The 23,486-nt window shown below is 35.9% G+C and overlaps 1 protein-coding gene across 1 annotated transcript; it reads right to left on the minus strand.

The window, feature by feature from the left end:
• Positions 1 to 821: 821 nt before the first annotated feature.
• Positions 822 to 23,185, minus strand: SLC33A1 (solute carrier family 33 member 1). Its single transcript, XM_065876310.1, has 6 exons — positions 21,976 to 23,185; positions 9,627 to 9,817; positions 5,509 to 5,693; positions 5,117 to 5,234; positions 2,547 to 2,762; positions 822 to 1,854 (listed from the first exon to the last, which is right to left on the minus strand). Exons 1-6 carry the CDS (start codon positions 22,748 to 22,750, stop codon positions 1,687 to 1,689), a joined length of 1,653 nt encoding a protein of 550 aa, XP_065732382.1. The 5' UTR covers positions 22,751 to 23,185; the 3' UTR covers positions 822 to 1,686.
• Positions 23,186 to 23,486: the final 301 nt, after the last annotated feature.

Raw genomic sequence — 23,486 nt, forward strand, 5'->3', positions numbered from 1 at the left:
GTAGTCTATGGTTTGGGATGTCTCTAGGACGATTTTCCAGGTGATTCTTCAGGATCTGACAGTGATGCCCAACACAGGCTTTCCAATGGCAATGCATGAGTTCTAGAAGCCACTGCCTCTATCTTTCTTCAGATGCTGAGTGCCATTTTCTCCCACCCATTTTATCCTCCATTACTTATAAAAACCCCACTCTAAAATTCAACCTATGTTATAAAATTAACAAAATCAAACATTAGTATGTATTTTCCCACAAAGATAATAATTATTAAATAAGAGTCAACTGATATGGGGACATATGTATAACTGATTCACTTTTGTTATAAAGCAGAAACTAATACACCATTGTAAAGCAATTATACTCCAATAAAGATGTTAAAAAAAAATAAGAGTCAATTTAATATCTCTTTTTCTCTAACTTTTGAAGGCTTTATGTAATCTCTAAAGAGTCCGAGTACCATACAATACAAAATATGCAAAGAACCTTATTACCAGGTACACATAATATGTTGGAAATTGCTAAAGTACTCAAAAGCTTAATTCTCCTGGGATAGCAATTCCCCACTAGAAACTACAGTTTACAAACAGAAGGTTGTGTTTTAATAAGAGGAAACATAGTACCTGATTCGGTATAATTGTGAGAGCTTTTCTCATTAGTACAGTGCTTAATTAAGAAATCTTTTTCCAACACATTATTTGTCAAAGCACAAAATGTCTTTGTCTCTGTCTTCAAAACAGTTTCTAAAATTACACTATTCATTTAAATTTTTCTTAATCAGTAAGTTTTACTGTTTTTCTCTCAATAATAAAAAGAAGACTACTTTAAGAAAAATGTTTAATTTTTATTTTCAAAACTTTGCCATGAACATACATACAACATTAAATTTGAACCACTTGTGAGCTGTCCATGTGCCATGAAGCACTTATGACAAAAAACCATATGTAAGCTTTACGGTAAAATTAACAAGGAATCAAAATATCTTCCAAAAGGGGGAAGGGGGAGGGGAACCAATAAAAGTCATAGCTTTCATTTTATAAAAAATAGTTTGAATAATCTTCCTATAAGTCTTTAATGCTTACAAAAGCAGGAAATACATTTAAAATAGTCTTTTTAACACAGATTCATTAGCACAATGTGGTTATGGTCAGAAAAATTAAAACTAAAATGGTTTTTCAGTAGTTTACATTCTCTTCTCAACAAATTCCACAACAAATTCAACCAATTTACAATTCAAAATAAGATTTAACTGCCAACAAGGCCAAACTAGTTGTAGTTAGTACCTGAATATCAAGCTCTGTTCCATTTAATATATTTTACCAAACATTTTAATATAGCTCAATGATAGGTACTGATAACAATACTTGCTGCATGGTTACCACCCATGACTACTGCATTGCAGGTTAAAACATGCTTTGGTCAGTAAATTAAAAAGACATAAATCAAATAACAAGATCAGAAAAGTTGTTTTAATACGAATTTCCTGACCTTAAGTAAACTTTAAATACATTGACAAGGAAAAGTATATTTAAATATACAGAGAGGTCCCTATATTTTTAACCATTTGACATTTTATATTAATAATTTCCTGTTTAAAATAATACTTTATACTCCTGTACACTGATTATCATAACTCTCTGAGTTAAAACTAAACTAGAGTTACCTTTCTAGAATGTCCAGTAGTGAATGCATTACTTGCTTCTTTTGCACTTCCATGAAGATGGTCCTTCATCCTGTAACTTTTTAAGTTTTGGACCAAGACAGAACCACCAACCAAATCCAATAAAAACACAAATAATGGACTCCACATAATAACCATCCAGTGCTGTAACACATGAGCCACCGAGTTTTTTGCAAAGCTGTAAAAATAAAATTATAATATCAATAAATACCCCACAATTTCAAAATGGAAGTATTCAGCAATTTACATGTTTCTACTTTGTTATTTAAAGGATTAATCAAAATATACTTTTGTTAAAACATTTAATTCACTCCAAGTGACAAAACCACAAGTTAATGCATCTTAATCTCTCTAATGCTACTAACAGTATTAAAAAGAATTTTCAGCTCTTGCTGTAAACAATATTCATTTTCAAGATATAGCTTTTCATATTTGGAAATGTGAGGAAATTTCCAAGGAATTTACTCTAGAAGTGGGTTATTGTTACTTTGAAAAAATTTATCAACAAACTACTAACCATTCAGTTTTACCACCATTTGTTATATGAATAGCCAATGGAACTCTCCTTCTTATATCATTATATACCTTAGCTATTAATCATGCATTTATTAAATGCCTAGTGTATAAGGACAATGGTACACAAGGTGAAGGAGAGAGAGACTGCTCCTCCCTTGCTGAGAAGCAACTTCAAGTGAGCTTCACTTACTGATGTGAGTGTGTTTATACCCTCAGTTATGATGGGAAAGAAAAAGCTATTAGAAACTATGGGCAGGTACGATTTTAAAAAGATGTAGTACTTCTAGAGGCAAAAACGAGGAAATTAAGATCTTAATATTACCTTAACATTATCTAAAATTGCAACATACTTACCTCAACAGCATCATGTGTTCGGCAATTCTGGTTTGATGCTCCTACACACTCTTTCACTGTGAGGGGATCTACCAGCCAAAGAGCTACTGTAGAAGGCCAGTTTCCTCCCAGGTTGGACACAGTATTTAAAAGGGTCATATATGTTCCGCCAATAAGTGGATCACTAACCTTCGCATTGAAAGCCATTATGGAAACATACATGCTATACAATGTAACCTACAGGGAAAATGTAAAACATCTTCAGTACAATTAGACTCTAAAAAGCTATGGTCTAAATTAAGAACATTGAAAGCATAAACCAGAAAATTAATTTTCATGACTCTTATTAAACTCAATCAACAAACATTTATTGAGCACCTACTACAAGCCAGGCTTTAACGTCTGGTCATGGCAATACAAAGATGAATAAGACACAGTCCCTCTGTGCCCTTGAAGAATTTATTCTAAGCTGGGAAAATAGGGAATAAATAATTATGATGAAATGTGGTAAGTATTGAAAAAAGAAGTACACACATTGTGCTATCAGAGCTTAAATATATGGGAGATTAATTTTATCACAAGTAGTCAAGGAAGGCTCAACTGAGAATGACAGATGAGGTAGTATTGAAAGATCCATATAGTAATAAGCCAAACACTATATTTATACTATACCTAAATATATCATATGTGTGTATAGTATATATTATACATATAAGCACTCAAATATTCAAAGGGAATATGAATATATAATTATATGTATATAATTTTCTTATATATAATTCAAAATTTATGTGACAAACTAAAGAGAAAAAACTCCTTGAGAGGCAAGAATTAACCCTTCATTTAGGAACATGAAAACAACCCATGTTTCTAAAATAGAATTCCTTTGAATACTGTTCCATGGGATGTTCATAGAAAAAGGAGTTCCAAAGTCAAATAAGACTGAGAAACACTAAGTTACACAAAATTATACTGTAGGCCTCCTGAAAGCCTTTAGAATATATACTTAAGGGCAGGGATTCTGGCATGATTTATTCACTGTTTTATTTTAGTACTTACAATGGTTCCTGGCATGGAATAGGTGTATTCACTTAATATTTGCTGAAGGAATGATTAAGATGCTACATAAAGAGGGGTTATGTCATGTATCATTTCTCAAATTTACTTGGCCTTGTAATATTTTTACCACAAAGCATCTGGTTTTCTGAGTTTCGATGACTACACTTTGGAAAATTCTCTAATGAAATCCAAAGCCAAACAAATGATTTTTGGACAACTGCCTCACATTTTTCTTTACTTACTCAAGAAGTGAAGCATTACTAAGCTAAACTACTTCTCTTAGCTTCAATTTGGCACATAGCATTAACTATGTGCAAAACAGAAAAAAAATTATATTTGACACCTTAGCCTCAATGTTTTTACATACAGCTAGTCAGACATGATCCACTACAGAATTCACCTAAATGATATAAATGTATGCAAAAAATTACTGAGGTTAACTGGTAGTCATATTTTTAGGTTTCAGTTAAAAACAGTGAGGAGTTGGTAAACATAATTTTCAAAGAGTTTAAACTAGGTACTATAGATCCAAAGTGAATCTGAAACACACATTAGCAATAACTGCAACTGAGTCCCAAAGGTTACTACTGGGCATCTGCCATTTATTTGAACCATTTATTCCCAGGGAAAGAAAAACCCATTCTGCAACAGCAGCTTGGGTGAGACTATGGAAAAGTGGAGATCAGTTCTTTTGGGGATTACAAACATTTAATAAAGAAAAAAAAAGCAGATTAACACCCAGCTTCCAAAACCACAAAGAGTAAGTCATAATTTTTAATACAGGGAATTCCCTGGTGGTCCAGTGGTTAAGACTCCATGCTTTCCTGCCAAGGGCCTGGGTTCAATCCCAGGTCATGGAGGGAAGAAAGAAAGGAAAGGAAAGGAAGGAAAGAAAGAGAGAAAGAGAAAGAAAGAAAGAAAGAAAGAAAGAAAGAAAGAAAGAAAGAAAGAAAGAGAAAGGAAGGAAGGAAGAAAGAAAGGAAAAAAGAAGAAAGAAAGAAAGAGAGAGAAAGAAAGAAAGAAAGGAAGGAAAGAAGAAAGAAAGAAAGGAAGAAAGAAAGGAAAAGAAAGAAAGAAAAATTTAATACAGAATCTAAACCAAAAACCTGGGACGTATAATCTAGAAGCTGTCATTATTTCTCAATACTTTCAGAAAAAAGAAAATATTGGGACTAGAAGAAGGAAAGAATCCCAAATCTAGGGATACTTAGCAAGGGTAGAATTCTTAATTAACTTTGGGATAAATTCTGAAATGTAACAAATATCTGTTGAATGAACAAAAGAAAAAAAATGAAATGAATGAAGAAGAAACTTTCTATGAATAAAACTCATTAAAATAAAATCCAAAAAATAAAAATATAAAAAATAAAATCCACAAGGTTTAAAGTCCACTGTCAAATAATTTCTTCAGAAACAGATTCATGCTTAAATCTTAAAATTTATTATCATCATTTTAAGGCAATTGTAGAAGAACTTCTTCTTTATTTTACATAGGACAGTTTACTTCCTGGGAAAAACCATGGCAAGCTTACCTGATGTAACGCATAACTGAGCAGCACTATAATATAGTAATATATAGGGAATCCCCCTTGATGTTCTACTTTAGGAGTCCACCAGACCAGTAGAGCATATTCTAATCCAAGCAATAATCTATAGAAAAAGAAAGAAAGGTGGAGCTGACCTCCATTTTAGGTTAAAAAACAATAACAAAAACAGAAATCTGTGTGCCTACCATATGAAAGAAGCCTGTATCTAAAACCTGTTAGGAAGTTAAAAAGAGATAAAAGTGCATATAAATGATACTGAAGTTAAAGATGTTTTTCAAGCCTTTTTCCATATATACTCTATACACAGATATTAGTGATACTGATAACCGCTCCTTATTTAACCTCTCTTATTTAGTAAGGTTTCATTTCATTTTTACCTGTAGGGCATGGCTTTGTAAAATATGTTTAGTGGCTGGGGACCTGCAGTATATTTGCTGATAATCAGAGGCAATATTATTTGCAAAGGAACCATTGGAACTGCCAATAAGGCTAAATGTTCTTTGGGTACTCCCTCTTCTACCAATTTCAGTCCTGTTACTGCATCTGCTGCTGAAAAACCAATCTGCAATATAAAAACAAAAAAATATTTTAATTTGTGACTTATGAAATATTTTCCTCCAAGCATATGTAAGTAATTTAAGAACCTCAGTCTCATTATTGACCCATGCCAGTTACAAGTAAGTATCATATTATTATATCTGGTACAGCAATCAAGTTACGGAGGCACACTTTGCCCTTATGGTCTACTAACAATATGAAGTAAAAACAAGTGAAAATTCAGCACTCTTAGGAACTGTAATTTTAATTACAACTAAATTTCCATTTCAAAAAGTTCTATATCTTACAATAAACAGAGTCCAAGTCCAAACCTACTGATTTGTATATTTTAAGTTTAAAAGAAAAGCCTTTGACTCCAAATAAATCTGGTTAAAATGAAGCATCATTGCCACAAACCATACACATTTTTGATGATTTCTGACTGACAACAAAATTTCCAAAAAGTCACCTAGCTTTTCAAAAATAATTCTGAGAAAACATTATATCTAAGAGGTTGAGTTAAATGAGGGGTAAGAAAAGGTATAGTTAAATTAATTCTTAAAAACAACAAAAACAAATAAGAATGCTAAAAGTAGTGGGTAAAAGTTTGAGGTGAAATAAGATATTTAGATAGTCTCAAAGTATTTCCCCACAAATTAGTTTTTAATTACAAAAGGAAAAATAGTAACTTTGCAATGGATTAACAAGGTAATCAAGGTTAACAACAATATTTAATGGATAAAGGGACATGATATGGCTCCTGATATAATTCCCTGAAGATGTCACAGTATTATTTCTATGATATTTCTGACATAAATACACAGCACGAACCTAAACATGAAGAAACATTAGACAAACATAAATGGAAGGCCATTCTACAGAATAACTGGTCTGTCTTCTTTAAAAGTGTCCAGGTCACCACATACTACTATGTATAAGGTAGATAACCAACAAGGACCTATTACATAGCACAGGGAACTCTACTCAATATTCTGTGATAACCTATATGAGAAAAGAATCTAAAAAAGAATAAATATATTGTATATGTATAACTGAATCACTCTGCTGTACATCTGAAACAAAACATTGTAAATCAACTATATGCCAATAAAATAAAATAATAAAATTTTTTTAAAAAAGTGTCCAGGTCGTGAAGGACAAAGAAAGGCTCATACTAACTAAATGCAATGTGTGATCCTGAACTGGATCCCTGACCAGGAACAAATAAAGTTATAAAGGCTGCTCTGGGGACAACTGGTGAAATCTGGATATGCACTGTGATTAGAAAATAGTACTATATCAATTGAAATTTCCTAATTTTTTATTAAGTTGTGGCTTTGTAAGAGAAAGTACTTGTTTTTAGGAGATACATACTTAAGGTATTTACAGATAAAGGGACATGATATGTACAAACTACTCTCAAATACTTCATAAGAAATATGTAAAATAGCACAATTAACAGAATAAAGAAAGTGGAGCTAAATGTTAAAAATCACAGAATTTAGATAAACATATATGGACATTCTTTCAACTATACAAGTAAATTTTCAGTAAGTGTGAAAATATACAAATAAAAAAATTTTTTTAATGATAAATATTACTTTAAATACTTTTAAATACTTTAACTTCTCGGAATGGAGCCAAAAAGCAAATTTCACATAAAAAATTAAAGGTCAGAGATATTTCATTTAAGTCCAGAAAAGAATTTCACTTATACTTAACAGATTCTCTTTGTAAACATTAGATATACAAACCGACTTCAACATTTACTCTGTCTTAAAAGTGGTACAGGAGATATTTGTAATACGCATATCTAATAAAAAAACTCATATCCAGGATATATAAAAAATAAAACTTCTACAAATTTAAAGAAAAGGGTAACTCTGGATATTCAAATGGCCAATAATCATACGAGAAGATGCTCAACTTCTTTAGTCATCAGGGAAATGCAAATTATAACTATAATGAGATGCCACTACACACCCACCAGAAAGGCTAAAATTGAAAAGACAATACATGTGGTTTCAAGGCTGCGTAGTGATTAGAACTCCCTTACAGTGCTGGTGGTAAAGAAAACTGGAACAATGACTTTGGAAAACTGTTTGGCAGTATATACTATGCTTTTCTTAATGACCAGCAATTCTAATCCCAGGTATTTACCCATCAGAAATGTTCACCTATGTTCCCCAAAAGTAATTTACATGAAAGTTCATAGAAGCACTATTAATAATAGTCCAAAAGTAGAAATAACCTAAACATTTGTTGATAGAATGGATAAATTGTGGCATATTCATACAATGGAATATCATAAGCAATGAGATGAACAAACTATTGCTATAAATAACAATATGGATAAATTATACAAATATGATGTTGAGTGAAAGAGCACAACAGCTAGACATAAGAATACATACTGGATATTCCATTTATATAAAACTCAAAAGCAGGGAAAACTAATCTATGGTGTTAAAAGTTAGGAGAGATGTTACTTTTGGTGAGGTTTACTCTACAGGGGGAACATGGGATTCTAGACTCTGTATTTGAAGCAACTCTTTATACATTGCTGGTGACAGTATAATTTATTATTAAAATCTTTTAAAAAGCAATTTAACAATCATATTCACTGATCTGTTAATTGCTCACTTAAGAATCTATTGGAAGGAAATATTCAGAACACCAAAGAGTTACACACAAAAATATTCACTAGTGCATTTTTATAATTAAAACACATGGCAAATTAAATATACAACAATAGAAAAATGAGTGCATTATGGCAAATTTATATACTGTGACAATTTATAGCTATTAAAAAGTATATTATAAAATATTATTTAATGATACAGGAATATGGAATAAGACAATGACAAAATAAAAAATTATACACAGTATGATTCAATTCCACTTTTAAAGTATTTGTGTGTATATAAATATATTAATATTAATTCTTAATTATAATTAATGCATTAATTATATATGTCAAGTTTATGTACACACATGTGCATGCACACACATACATACATAGGGGAAAAAAGGAGGCTGGAGGGAAATATACCAAAAATGTTATCAATGGTTATCTCTCAACGGTATAGTTAGATAATACTATTATTTTCCTTGAAACTTTTAGCATTTCTAAAGTTGAACCTTAAGTTTAAACCTTCCTAACATTTCCTAAAAATGTAACCCTCCTTATCCTTAGAGAGGAGGAAAAACTCAGTACTTCAAAACAATGAGGCTGTAATTTTTACTTTAGGGTTATCAAAAGATAGCTGTGAAAGTGTTTATGTTGATAGGTTTAAATATAATATGAAAATCCTATAACTGATTTTATATTTTAGGATATTAATTCCAATACTAGCAATAGTTCACTATAACAAAATATACTTACCTTTCTTCTAACATAATCTCTTTAAAATGTTTTAGAACTATCAAATTAAGACATCTTAATACAGAAAACATACAGAATTCTTAAAAAGTCACCAAAACCCCCCTTTATTTGATAGTATATTTCCTTCTAACATTTTAAAATAATCCAACTGATTTTTAAATGGACTTCTAATAATCATACGTTTCCATATCTTTGTAAATTACATTCTAAGTAAATAATTTTAATACCTTTGACATTAGGTATATACTCATTCTAATAGTAGAGCTATTATTTTTTTAAGGTATTCATTTCCATTCCAAGCATTAATATCATTCATTTAAAAACTCACATTTATTAGAAGTACTTCAAATTGGCATAATTTTTTTCAAGATCTTAAGACATTTAGCTTACTTTGAAGTTATGTTCGATTTGATATCATCACACCTTTTAAAACACATTTAGTAAACAAAGTATATTAGTTTTTATTGTTAAATTCTAATATTACTGGAAAGGGACTTACGAAAAGGCAACAGAAGTATTCCATGATATTGTTAATTGTAACAGAATGGGGAATTTGCTTTATAAATCTCTTACCTTTGCAGTTAGAATCAGAAGGCAAAATGTCAGAACTGCAGGCATTTTTATAATTGCAAAAAGCAGCTTGTAAGTATCTGTGATCCCTTGGGTTTCTTCTTTTCCTACTGATACTTCTTTGTTTTCTTTTTTCAGAAGGGCAACTAAAGTTGTTGTTATCAAAAATATAGTTCCCCAGAAGAAAAGGAAGTCTGAAATTAAAAATGTTTTAAATCTATAATTAACCTTTGAAATAGCATGTCTTCATTGATACTAAATAATTCTGTACACAACTTTTCCTCAACTAAAATGTTAAAAAAAAAAAAATGAACACATAGGGCTTGTCATGTTCAAGGCACCAGATGAGGCACAGCAGATGAATAAGACAGTCCTGTCTCTGTTAAACATACATTACATAGACAGTGATACTTAACAAGGAAAGGGTTTAGTGGATTGAATGAAATAAAAGTTACCAAACTGTGACACCTGCTGTGTCACTTTATTCAAGGAAACTGCTTAAGGGCAGGAGATGATTTTCATATCCCATAAGATCCATCTTAAGTCATACTTCTTAAGCACTTAAACCATTTCAGTTCTTTATTAAATTTTGACAACTTAAACAACAAACAGATGATCATTTACATTAGATTTTCTGCCTTTTGTTTTTAAACTTTGTTTTTAATCTGTTTAAGAATAACCTTCTCTTTCAATACTATGATACATAAGTAATTTTCTTGTACTTGTAGATGCACAAAAAAGACACATGAAGAGCACTATTTGGGTTGTTTCAGTGAAAGATGCCTGGGCCGTTAGCCCACATTGCAAACAAATTAAGCGGAGGGAGTGAATAATGTCCTGGAAGATTCTGCATAACAGCTAAAAATAATAGTAATAATAGAGGCACCATTTCTTGAGTGCATACCACGTGCCATAAATGTGCTAAGAATCTTACATGTATCATTTCCTTTACTACGATAGTACAACAGGGGAAGTTATTACTAGCCCCAATCTTCAGATGAAGAAGAAGGCTGAGAGGTTACATTGCCTGATATTACATTTTAAGTCAGTGTCTCATACAACTGATTTCAAAAACTTGTGTCTCCTTAACCACCCTAAGAAATGCATCTTATTTTGTCTCTATAAAACTTTCTCCAATACCTGTTTTTTTTTTTTTTTTTTTTGCGATACGCGGGCCTCTCACTGTTGGGGCCTCTCCCATTGCGGAGCACAGGCTCCGGACGTGCAGGCTCAGCGGCCATGGCTCACGGGCCCAGCCGCTCTGTGGCATGTGGGATCTTCCCGGACCGGGACACGAACCCGCGTCCCCTGCATCGGCAGGCAGACTCTCAACCACTGCGCCACCAGGGAAGCCCCAATATTTGTATTTTATGCTACATGTAATGGAGTTGAACCTTTTTATTATTTAGTAATTCCTATATTATGTTCTGATACTTTTCATTTTCAAGATTATTACTCTATTGTTTCATGGCATCTCTAGAAATATATCTCCATGAGATATGTACTTTGTTTCATATTGAAAAGTATAAAATTTACCTTTAAATTCCTATGTGTGTATCCTATGGTTATCCGCATGTATTATTTTTCATTATTCTAATAAAATTTATTTAAAAAAAAACAAAACTTAGTGGATAACCCTCAGTTTCTTCATCTGTAAAATAAGAGGAGTTCCCTAGAAAATCCCAGATGTTTTCTAGCTCTAACATTCTAAAATCATATTCAGTTTTAAATGGGTTTGCTTTTTATTTTATTGCTCATGCAGCATAACTGACTGTTCATGAAGCCTAGTCACCTTTTTCCAAAAAAAGGTCTACCATTCTTGAGTCAGGGTTTCCTCTGTATTCAGTCTTGCTCGGCTGCTGTGCTGGGTCACTACAGCTTAACTCTCACTTACGATGGAGGCAGACAGCATCATTCATTTAGATCAACTTCCCTCATGCATAGACCAAATTCACCTTAGTATTTAAATGTTCCTTTCTTATAAGTTATTTCATTTGATTTTTGTAGTAAACACGTGAGACAGGCAAAGTAGGCATTATTATACTATGCAGAGACAAGGAAAAGCTCAGAATATTTAAACCTTTGCCAAAGGTCAAATTATTAACAGGCAGAACTTGAACCTAAATCTTCTGAATTTGAGATTCATACTCCTTCCATTATTTCACAGTGCCTATATAAAGACTTTTTAAAATTAATGTTGAATTAAGAATCTATTAGAATTGGCTAATTATGTAGTCTCCACAAGCCTAACCAAAAACAAGGCTCTGCTATTCAAATTTTGCAAATTAAAGAAGCTAAACTGCTTCAAACACATACAGAAATTTGTATTCTGAGGTGAATTCTTTTCTCCATAATGTGAAATTTATACAGATGGTCCCCAACTTATGAAGGTCTCACTTGAGATTTTTCAACTTTATGATGGTGTGAAAGCGATATGCATTCAGTAGAAACTGTACTTTGAATTTTGATCTTTTCCCAGGCTAGCGATACTCAGTATGATCCTCTGTCATGATGCTGGCAGCACCAGCACAAGAGGCTTCCCTGATGGCGCAGTGGTTAAGACTCCGCCTGCTAACGCAGGGGACATGGGTTTGAGCCCTGGTCCAGGAAGATCCCACATGTTGTGGAGCGACTAAGCCCACCTGCCACAACTACTGAGCCAAAAATAAATAAATAAGAATAATAAGTTTTTAAAAAACGTTAAGTGAAAATTAAAAGTTTTCAGTTATATACTACTTTCAGCAAAGAAATTTTTTAATTTGCTTAGTATACACTCCCATTTTTTTTTTTTTTTGGCTGTGCCACAAGGCTTGCAGGATCTTAGCTCCCCGACCAGGGATTAAACCCCATGCCCCCTGCAGTGGAAGCACGGAGTCCTAACCACTGGACCGCCAGGGAATTCCCTATGCTCCCTTTTTTTTTTTTTTTTTTTTTTTGCCGTACGCGGGCCTCTCACTGTTGTGGCCTCTCCCGTCGCGGAGCACAGGCTCCGGATGCGCAGGCTCAGCGGCCATGGCTCACGGGCCCAGCCGCTCCGCGGCATGTGGGATCCTCCCGGACCGGGGTACAAATCCGTGTCCCCTGCATCGGCAGGCGGACCCTCAACCACTGCCACTGCGCCACCAGGGAAGCCCCTATTCTCCCAATTTTAATGAACAAAATCTTCATCTGAATTTAAACTCCGTGATACCAGTACCAAGGGAAAAAAGATTAAGAACAAGTTAAACAGGTTTCAGTATTGTTTGCAGATAAGATTATTTCTAATTTCTTTGTGCTTTGAGGGTAAGAAAACAGTATGAAAGAAAGAAGAAAGTAGTGACAATAGGTCATTCAGAGCCCTCATTCAAAGGCTTTCCATTGCTCACAGAGACTGAAGAATGAAGTAATGGCTCAGAAAGAGAGGCTTAACCACTGCCAGAAAATGTATTAAGATTTATGAATGCCATTACCATAAATACTATTATTAGACTATTGGCTATTGTTTATTAATACTGCTTGGATCCTACAGAACAACCATAGTCTGATATACCAACCACTAAAAAGATATTATTAGCAAGAATAATCTAAATATTTCATTATTAACATTCTGGTTGATTCTGATTTATATATTTTATCTGCAAAAGCATTGTGACATATATATGTATGATCAAGATGTCAGAGCTGATGTTCAAGTTTCTTACACACAATTTTGTGCAAAGACCTGTAAGACAAGTTAAATATTCTGAAGTGGCTACTAGATCTTACCTAATGCTCCAATGAGTGCAAAAATTAAGAGCATGTAACAATGCACCAGTAATAAAAAGGATATAATAGCCAGCACCTGAGCTCCTATTACGCCAAAGCAAGACACAGGACAGGGCAATAACCTTCAGACTCACTCTCCAAGACAAGCATTATTATTCCTGTTTTATACTCAGTGAAAGAGAATCACAAACCAGGAAGTGCCAGAGGTGGGATTCAAACTCAGATCTGACTCTAAAACAAGAATGTTCTTCATTATACTACCCAGATGCTCAGAAACACCTACTGCAAGTAGGCTGTCTTCCTACTAAACAGATACACCTGAGAAAAAAGGTACTTCTTGTAGTTCCAATCAAGAAGTCTGCAACACAGACACTTAAGAATACTTCTTTGAACTGGTTACTTATACTCCCCCCTCCCCACCTCCATCTCCCCATACGGTGGTATGCCATAGGGTATGCAAATCAAACATGGTCCATCTTCCTAAACAGTTCATTTACTCAATAACTTAGAAAGAAACATTTTCATGAAAAACATATATTATAGAGAAGGCAAAATTTCCATGAATTTTAAAGATAAAACATAAGATTTCAAAAAAATTTCAAGCTTTCAAGGCTTTGGACCAAGCCCCCAGACCCTTCGTGGTACAGGTTCATTCTCTTCCACCATCAGAAGAGGTAGAAAAATTAAGAAGCACTGTCTGATACAACCATCCTTGGCTCAGGACAGGTTCTCTCTCTAACTCTCACACTATGGAAATGAACTTTAGTCCTTCAGAAGTCACAGGAAAACAAACTTTCAGTTTCTGTTCTAAATAACCCTCAGGCCTTCCTTTCATCTTGCTTTCAGTACAGCTTTCTCTACTTCACAAGTTAGAGCATGAAGGGAATTTAGACACCTATCATCAGTCCACTGCTCTTTCACAATGGAAGAAACTGAAATAGATATACCATGTATCTGGCCCTGGGTCTCCAGGTAAGTCTTAGCAAGAAACAGAATTTTCTTCTATGTCACAAATCTCTCCCTTTTAAACATTTGCTCGAAATATCTATACTGAGGAGCACTCCCAGAAAACTCTGTTTTGATTATAATACAATATAGTCATATCTTATTTGGGGATTAGATTTTTGAAAGACAGCATGCAATGCAAAAATTAACTAAATACAAAGCTAATTTTGAAAGCTTCCTAAGAGTTTGGTTTTCCTAACCCCTTAGGAAGGTGCCATCTTTAAATCACATACTTTTTCATTAACTCCAACAATGCCAGGTTCTCCTCTGGGGTAGAAGAAATGGTTTCTTCAATCAAGCGCTAGATTAAGCAGCTGTCTGACTAGCAAGATCCCTGTTGTCCCAAAACACTAGACTTAAACTCAGCCCAGGATGCAAGACTGAAGCTGAGAGGCCAATAGATTCAATGCTCCCACCTCATGCTAAATCTGGGGCCTGTATCACTGAATAGATGGAAATGAATCACTCTTTCCATTTTTTAAAATATGTTCAAGCCAAGCACAAAATCCATTTTAATTAAACATGTATGACATTATCTCTACTCTGATGCTATGATAGGAGGTTCTTGCATTCAGCTTTTGTACAACCTACATCCTGACACCCCTAAATCACTTTTTGTAAGCTGAAAGCTGAATTCAGACTTTTATAAAACAGCTGACAGTGAGCATTCCAAACTATCACACGAAGAGGCAGGGTTCATCAGAATAGCTAAAATGAAAAATAATGGTAACATGAAATGCTGGCAAGGATGCAGAGAAACTGGATCACTCACGTATTGCTGGTGGGAAGATAAAATGACATAGCCACTCCAGAAAAAAATTGGGCAGTCTCTTTCGAAGGTAAAAATGCACTTAACGTAAACAAGCATTTGTACTCTTGGGCATTTATCTGAAAGAAATGAAGACTTATATTCACATAGCAATAGCCAAAAACTGGAAACTACTCAAATTGCCTTCAATGGATGAGTGGTAAAATATACTGTGGTATTTCTAACAAATGGAATATTTCTCAGCAATAAGACTGAACAAATCACTGATCCATGCAACAATTTGGATGAACCTCAAAGAAGTTATTCAGAGTGAAAAGAGCCAACCTCCAAAGGATACATACTGCATGATTTCATTTATGTAACATCTCTGAAATAACATAATTATAAAGATGGAAAACAGATGAGTGGCTGCCAGGGATTAGGGATGGAGAAGAGGAAATGGGTATAGCTGTAAAGAGGCAACACAAGAGTTTTGTGGTGATGGTACAGTTGAGTATTTTGATAGTAGTGGTGGAGGTTATATAAAGCTACACGTGATAAAATTACATAGAGCTACACACACGCACACATAAATGAATATATGTATAACTAGTGAAATCTAAATAAGCTCTATGGATTGTACCAATGTCAATTTCTTGGTTTTGATATTGTACTATGGTTATGTAATAAGATTTTAACAATGGATGCTAGGGGAAGGGTGCATGGACTTCTCTAAACATTTCTCTGCAACCTCCCGTGAATCCATAATTACTATTTAAATAAAGTTTTTAAAAACTAATGGGAAATTTAAGAATGCAAAAGTTCTACGACTGTACTAGGAATAAGAAATGTAGGTCTCAAATACAAGACAATATAAAATATCTAAAAAGAAAGAAATCTGTAGGTGTTTTGAATCATGTATTCTGTAGCCTTAACTGATGATGATTGGACTTCAGCTATCATGTGTTCAAAAGTAAAGGGAAGGGACTTCTCTGGTGGCACAGTGGTTAAGAATCAGCCTGCCAATGCAGGGGACATGGGTTCAATCCCCGGTCTGGGAAGATTCCCACATGCCGCGGAGTAACTAAGCCTGTGTACCACAATTACTAAAGCTGCGCTCTAGAGACCGCGAGCCACAACTACTGAGCCCACATGCCACGACTGCTGAAGCCAGCGTGCCTAGAGTCCGTGCTCCGCAACAAGAGAAGCCATCGCAATGAGAAGCCCGCACACCACAACGAGTAGCCCCCACATGCAGCAATGAAGACCCAATGCAGCCATAAATAAATAAAAGTAAAGGGAAGAAATTAAATTAAAAATATTTTTCTTAGATAACACCAAGAAATAGAAATTCTGTAATGGAACAAACATCTTGCTTTTTGAATATGCACCCCATCCTTAATAAATGTTTCAGCATGCATACTCACATATAAAATACATACTTGTATTGACACATACACAATTCTATATATAAAATAGATAACTAATAAGAACCTACTGTATAGCACAGGGAATTCTACTCAATACTGTCATGGTCTATGTGGGAAAAGAATCTAAAAAAGAGTGGATATATATATATGTATAACAGATTAACTTTGCTGTACACCTAAAACTAACATTGTAAATCGACTATACCCCAATAAAAATTAAAAACAAAAATATGTATTTGTGACCTCCTATACTAAGATATATAGATATAGTAAGATAAAAACCCCACATTAAAAAATATGAAATAATAAAAAGAATGAAAAGGACATGTATAAAATGCAACATTTATCCAAAATTGTATTTAAAAGAACAGGTGGAATCAGGGGTTTTATATTTTTCATTTTTTAAAAAAATAAATTTATTTATTTATTTTTGGATGCGTTGCATCTTCATTGCTGCGTGAGGGCTTTCTCTAATTGCGGCGAGTGGGGGCTACTCTTCGTTGCGGTGCACGGGCTTCTCATTGCGGTGGCTTCTCTTGTTTCGGGGCATGGACTCTAGGTGCGCGGCTCAGTAGTTGTGGCGCACGGGCTTAATTGCTCCACGGCGTGCGGGATCTTCCCGGACCAGGGCTTGAACCCGTGTCCCTGTGTTGGCTGGCGGATTCTTAACTGCTGTGCCACCAGTAAAGTCCTTATATTTCATTTTTAATTTCCTAGGAAAACATCTTGTATTAGGTAAGTCTATTTTGCTTTCTCCAATTAAATTATAGTTTTCAGGAACACTATAAATGAAAGTAGGAGACTGTTTGTAATTAGTGAGGTTCTGACTGTTTTGTTGATAAATTTACATAGTAAAGGCTAATTCAATTGGCCTCCAAATAAATTTCAATAAAGTTAGAAGTGAAATTCAGAGTAAGACATATGCCAAATAAAATCAAATACTTTTTTGGTTTACAGTGTATTTTGTAAATTGGCTTTTATGCACCCCATCCACAAAAGCTATTCTACAGTTCTTTACTGGACAAGGAAAGCATACAGTACCATTTCTCCTTTGCTTTGTTTTAAAAAGGAAAAAGGCTTTAAACCTTCTTTCTGGGGTATGGTCTCCAGTTTTTAATATTTAATCTCTCCTGAATCTAGTAGCCCCAGTATTCCCAGCTATCTCACTTTACTACTAGGGCCCTAACATTTGAAAAGAAGTTCACTTCTTCCTTTGTCTATACTGAGATGTGAGATCCACCAGATTTATGAATTTGTTCCATTCAAGGCAAAAATAGAGTGAAACTCAAGGACTGTATATCATATACTGTGTATGATATTTACCCAGGGATTAACTTGTAAGGTAATGGATTCCTTTAAAAAATTTTTAGAAATCTTAAGTAATTATACAGTAAAACAATTTTTTGGTGTACAGTTCTATGAATTTTAACACATGCATAAATTCAAATCATTACAGAACAGTTTCAACACCCCCAAAACTCCTTCATGCTATTTATTTCTAGTAACCTTCTCATCTACAACCCCTAGCAACTACTGATCTGTTTTCTATCTCTATAGTTTTATCTTTTGAGAATGTAAGGGAATGTTTCAAGCCTAGATTTAGATGCTAAAGAATGTATTACAGTCTATATAAGAATAACTGATCTAGAAATGGGTCAGTTAGTTCTGCCCAAATTCTAAATAGCATTTCTAGTCACGTAAAATATATTAATGAGTACTGCTTCAGAAAGCAAGACAAAGAAATTTGTCACTAAGTCAGAATTAATGGTCCTGCTTTCTTCCTAATTGAAAGCATGAATATCATGAGTCTCCCTGGTGGTCTAGTGGTCAGAATTCAGCACTCTCTCTCTCAAAGCATAAATGTCTTAAAAATAATGTTTTTACTATTATTATCATCAGTTTGATTACCTTCATACTTAGAGCATCTGTTTTTTCAAAGCATCATTTCATTTTTCTCTGATTTACTCCTATATGTGCAGGCCTATCTAGAGATAAACAGATTCATAGCTCTAATATGTTTGGCCCTTTTCTCCACTATCAGACTATTCTGCTCCCTGTCTCAAAACCCAAATATACTGCTCCCATGCCAATCACTTCTATTCATTATTGTTACCACTGCTTCTAATTTTTTTTCCCCGTTTTTTGGCCATGCCATGCATGTTATATGGGATCTTAGTTCCCTGACCAGGGATCGAACCTGCGCTCCTGCAGTGGAAGCACTGAGTCTTAACCCCTGAACCACCAGGGAAGTCCCTACCACTACTTCCAGAGGAGCAGGCCTCGACTACCAGTTCTCAGGCTGGATCTGGCCTAAGGACATATTTTATGATTCTAGCAAATGTTTTTACAATGAGAAAATAAAAAGGGAATTTCCAGCTTCTCCTGAATACTCATAATATCTAGCAATCCTGGGATCCTACTGCCACAAGAGAACAATTTATTGGAGTTGAAGCTACCCGCCTTTAAAAGGGAATGAGTTTTTCAGGTCATCACTGTCCCCTCCGATACCTACAGTTCTGCACCAACTCATCATTTTGGTTTGCAAACCTGCACTATAGACTATAAATTCCTTGCAAGCAGAGAATGTCCAGGTTTTATTCATCAAATTGTAACATCTATCACATGACCAGTACCAAACAGGCATTCAATGCTGAGTAAATGAATGACATGGGTCACTTTAAAATCAAAATAACAACACAACAACAAGAAACCCTTAGTCTGTCACTTCTGGGCATCTGGCATTCTGGGAGCATGTTGATGCGTTTTAGACATCAGCGGTCAGTGCTGATTTCTCTTATAGAAAAGCCCAATCAGCACATATTATATTCAGGTTTTGAGGCTTTTTTTTTTTGAAGTTTTTCCTAGTTTCCTACCAAATGGAGGAAAATCACCAAATAAGGAGTCAGGAAACCTAGGCTGTAGGTATATCTATCTCTACCTCTAACTAGCCAGTTACAATTTCCTGATCAGTTTCCTCATCAGTAAGAATGAGGAACTGAAATATATGATCTTTTCAAGGCATAAAACTTTATGTTCTAATCTCTGTGTCCTACTGGGTTACTCTCACATTGCTTGAAGCTTAAAAGGTTATCTCTTTTTGCTACTAAAGATCCTTGAAAACCAAGGGGGCAGGAGCAAAAAAAGGCTACCTCTGAGTTAAGGACTGTTCTGTATCCCTGAAGGTACCAAAAAGCCAATCTCAGCATAATCAGGGTTTTCTTTCTAAGGGACTGTGTTTTCATCCTCTCCTTCCTGTTCTAAATTTACTATTTAGATTACTGCTTTCTAGATGGCAAAAACTGTTCTTTCTCAATATATTCTATCTCTGTGTATCTGTAACTCAAAACAAAGTGCTAATAACAGAACGTATTTCAGAATTTTAAAAAATAATTATGCCTCTTTTAAATTTCATTTTGTAAACATCTGCCTCAGTGTTTGCCTCTTCTTTTATTACCTAAGCAACTGTATTTCCTTCATGATTCTTTCTGTGCTCTCTAAATTCCTCAAAGCCACTGGTTACTTTAATTATACTAAGTTCCAAAAAAAACCTATAAATGTGATATGTACAGTCATACAAAGGAGAATGAAAATGCAGGACTCTTCAACTCTTAACTTATTAAAAAGTAAACTATTTTTACAATTTCCTGCAGAACAAAGTTCAAATTCCAGAACAAACAGCCATTCAAAATAATAAATCAGTGTAAATAAAAATCCAGTGGCTCAATTTTGATCTTCCCATAGGGGAACAGTTAATGGCATTCTCTGGAATGATATTTTATTAATCACTCTTTTATCACACTTGTGAGAAAGCTCTAATTTACTTAGTAATTTAGTTTCCATAGTCTCTTCAATCTTGATTTATTTATTGAGAGTTTCCCATGTTAAGTAACACATCATCCTATTAGCCCTTTTTGGTGATATGAACAGTCCCAGTAAAAAAGGAAAAGCAAGACACATAAAAAAGCAACGATGCATTCATGAAGTATTTGTAAGCAGAGAATTATCCATATAGCAGGAGTGGGACCCCAGAACACTCAGAGACAAACCTGTCTAGGTGCACAGCAATATCTCTCAACCATTTTTGGCCGTAAACCAACTGAGGAAAAGTATAACTATTATTTCATCAGTAGTAGTGGCTCACTGGCAGTTTGAGGAGGTAGAAAGGGGATCACTTATAGGATGTAGGGGTGTGGAGGGGCTGTATACGATTTCAGTAATACAGTTGGGAATCCCTTCCTCCCTTCCCTGAATATTATGATATAGGCCTTAAACTTCCCTCACCACACACCTTGCCCTGACATTTACCCTATTGGGAATCCCCTAGTACTAGGAAAATGAGAGAAAGTTTAGCTGTTTAAACTTCAAGAGACAGTCACCTAAATTGATCATCACTACCAGAATGAAGAATTCGACTATATTCCCAGTGTTGGTCATTCCTGATATTGGTAATTTTACTGTTTCTCAGTTGTTAGGAAAGATAAAAAACAAAACAAAACAAAACAAAAAACCAGAAAACCTTACCGGGCCTTGTATTGTGCTCATGCAGAAAGAGGGGGAAATCTGTAGAATTTACACCCAATTTCCTACGGGATAAACTTTAAACTCTTACAGCAACTAAAGAATTTGGTCAACAACCTTTAATTTGGTCACAACCTTTCTTTCAGCATCATTGTCCAAAATCAGGCCCCACAATGACTGCTTCAGGCACTTTGAACACTGCATGTACTGTCTTGTATCTTTCTGTACTTTGCTGCTTCATTGCACTTTCACCTGGTGTTTTGTGCATTCTGGAACTCTACTTACCCATTTCATGAAATCTTGTAATTCAACAACAGCAAATGCCAAGCCTGACTGGCAAGTTCTTCTTGTGGGCGGGACTTGGCTTTAATCATAGGAGGCCCTTTGAACCCTGTCACTTAGCCTGCTCATTAATGTTTAAATGAATTAACCCTGTTCTATTCACCAGAAGGCTAGATGAGGGCTCTTGGTATAAGGGTAGGGGTAGAAATGGGCCAGAAAACATGGAGCTAGAAACCTCAGTCTAACAAAAGACGAAAGGAAAATTCTGAAATAAGGCCGGGCTCATGTCTTCACACTAGTCAGTCTTCTAAAAAATGTGCATCTGAGTATTATTAGGCAAGTGCCAAGGTATCCCTAGACTCAGAGTTTTGTTTGCTATGACACAACAATGTTTACTGGGTTGCCTTCCCCTGCTCAGTTCAGAATACTGATCAATTATGATTGCTCTAATGTAATCATTCTGGCTGAAGCTCATTTTAGTAGAACAGAAGACTTACCTCGGATTATCTCCCATAAAATGATTTCCAGTACATTAAATAATGGTTCCTTCTAACACCACACACACTGTCCAAAGGATTCATAAACGTACAATAAACCTAACAGCATAATAAATTAAATACACTACCTGAAAGAGTAACGATTCCCCTGGGTTGAGGTTGAAACCGCAAATATTTGTTACAGAAGTCGGCAGATTCAAGGGCCAAAAACAAAACATTGCCCAAAAAGTAACCGGCTGTTTGGCCCACTGAATTACAAGTAGAAGCATAACCCACGTTTTCCCGGGATAACATGGTTAACGCCCAACCATCCACAGCGATGTCCTGAGTAGCTGCCAGGAATTCAAACAAAAAGAATGTCACAGTGAGAGCAACCACATCGGGGGTTCTGCCATCTGTATTTCCGAGCAAATGGTCCACTTGAGTGGAGAGATATATCATGAAGAGTCCCAGTATATACTGTGTAGGGACAAGCCAAGATTTGCGACGACCGAAGTTCCTAAAGTAAACCGCATCAACCAACGGGGCCCAGAGCAATTTGAGACTGAAGGGCCAAAAGACAAAACTGAAGAAAGCTTGATCTGTATAGCTAACGTTTTTGCTCTGTAAAATGAGTGGGATGCTTCCCGCCAGGCCCAATGGAATGCCCTGAAGCACGTAAAGAAAGAGCAACAGCAAAATGCTGCTTAATTCCGCCCGGCAGCTCCGTGGGGGTTTTGAGAAGTCACTAGCGCCGATATCCCGCAAAAAAGCTTCTTGGTCCCCTTCCCCGTCAACCAACTCCGGATAATTATCATCCCAGGCGCCCGGCGGCAGAGGACCGCTCTTCATATCTAGAGAGTGGTTAAAAGTCCCTGGCCGTCGTTGCCGACTGCTATCCTTGTGGGAGATGGTGGGTGACATATCAGAGACGATGCAGAGCCCCGTCTGTAGGAGGCCAGGGCTTAGCGTCTTGGATCCGTCTAGTCCCAGGTCCTAGGCTGTCCCTCTGGACCAGGGTCTCGATGGCTCAGGGAGGGGGGCAGGGCGCGGGTTGATAAGGGCACCTCTTATTGCGGCCCTGAGTGCTAAAGCCGGGAGTCAGTCCCCCGGCGGGAGGCCCAGGCGATGCCCAGGTAGATGCCCCTTGGAGTGGCGTCAAGGAGCCTGAAGGAGCCCCCCGAGCAGCCTCGCCGGGGTCTGGGCTGGAGGAGGGGGCCGTGGTGCTGCGATGGAAACGGGCCCCTAGCTGCGGCGAGACCAAACAGCCAGTCTGCCGAACCACCGCCTGCTCTAGCCGTCACCAAAGCGGAAGCCGGTACTTTCCCCACGGGACTACAGAGATACCAGATAACTTCCTGTCTCGCGCTTCAGGAAGTAGTCCTAGTCTCAAATGAGTCCTCAGCGCGCCTCCAGAGCAAGCCAATCTGGAAACGGTCTCCTGGCCAAGTTCGGAAACAATGCTCGGTAGGAACCCGCAGCCCCAGGGGCTGGGACCTCATGGGAGGATTAACGCGGGCGCACCGTGCGGCCGGGGCGGGGCGTCGCGCAAGCTCCGGCTCTGTGAGCGCCTGCGGCGGCCTGGAAAGCGTGGGTCTCGGTCATTGGGCTCCTGCGGCCACGTGATGGATTCAGCTAGGTCGGACCCCACCGCCTAAGG

This window comes from Phocoena phocoena, chromosome 4 (assembly GCF_963924675.1).
Source record: "Phocoena phocoena chromosome 4, mPhoPho1.1, whole genome shotgun sequence".
Lineage (NCBI taxonomy): Eukaryota > Metazoa > Chordata > Mammalia > Artiodactyla > Phocoenidae > Phocoena > Phocoena phocoena.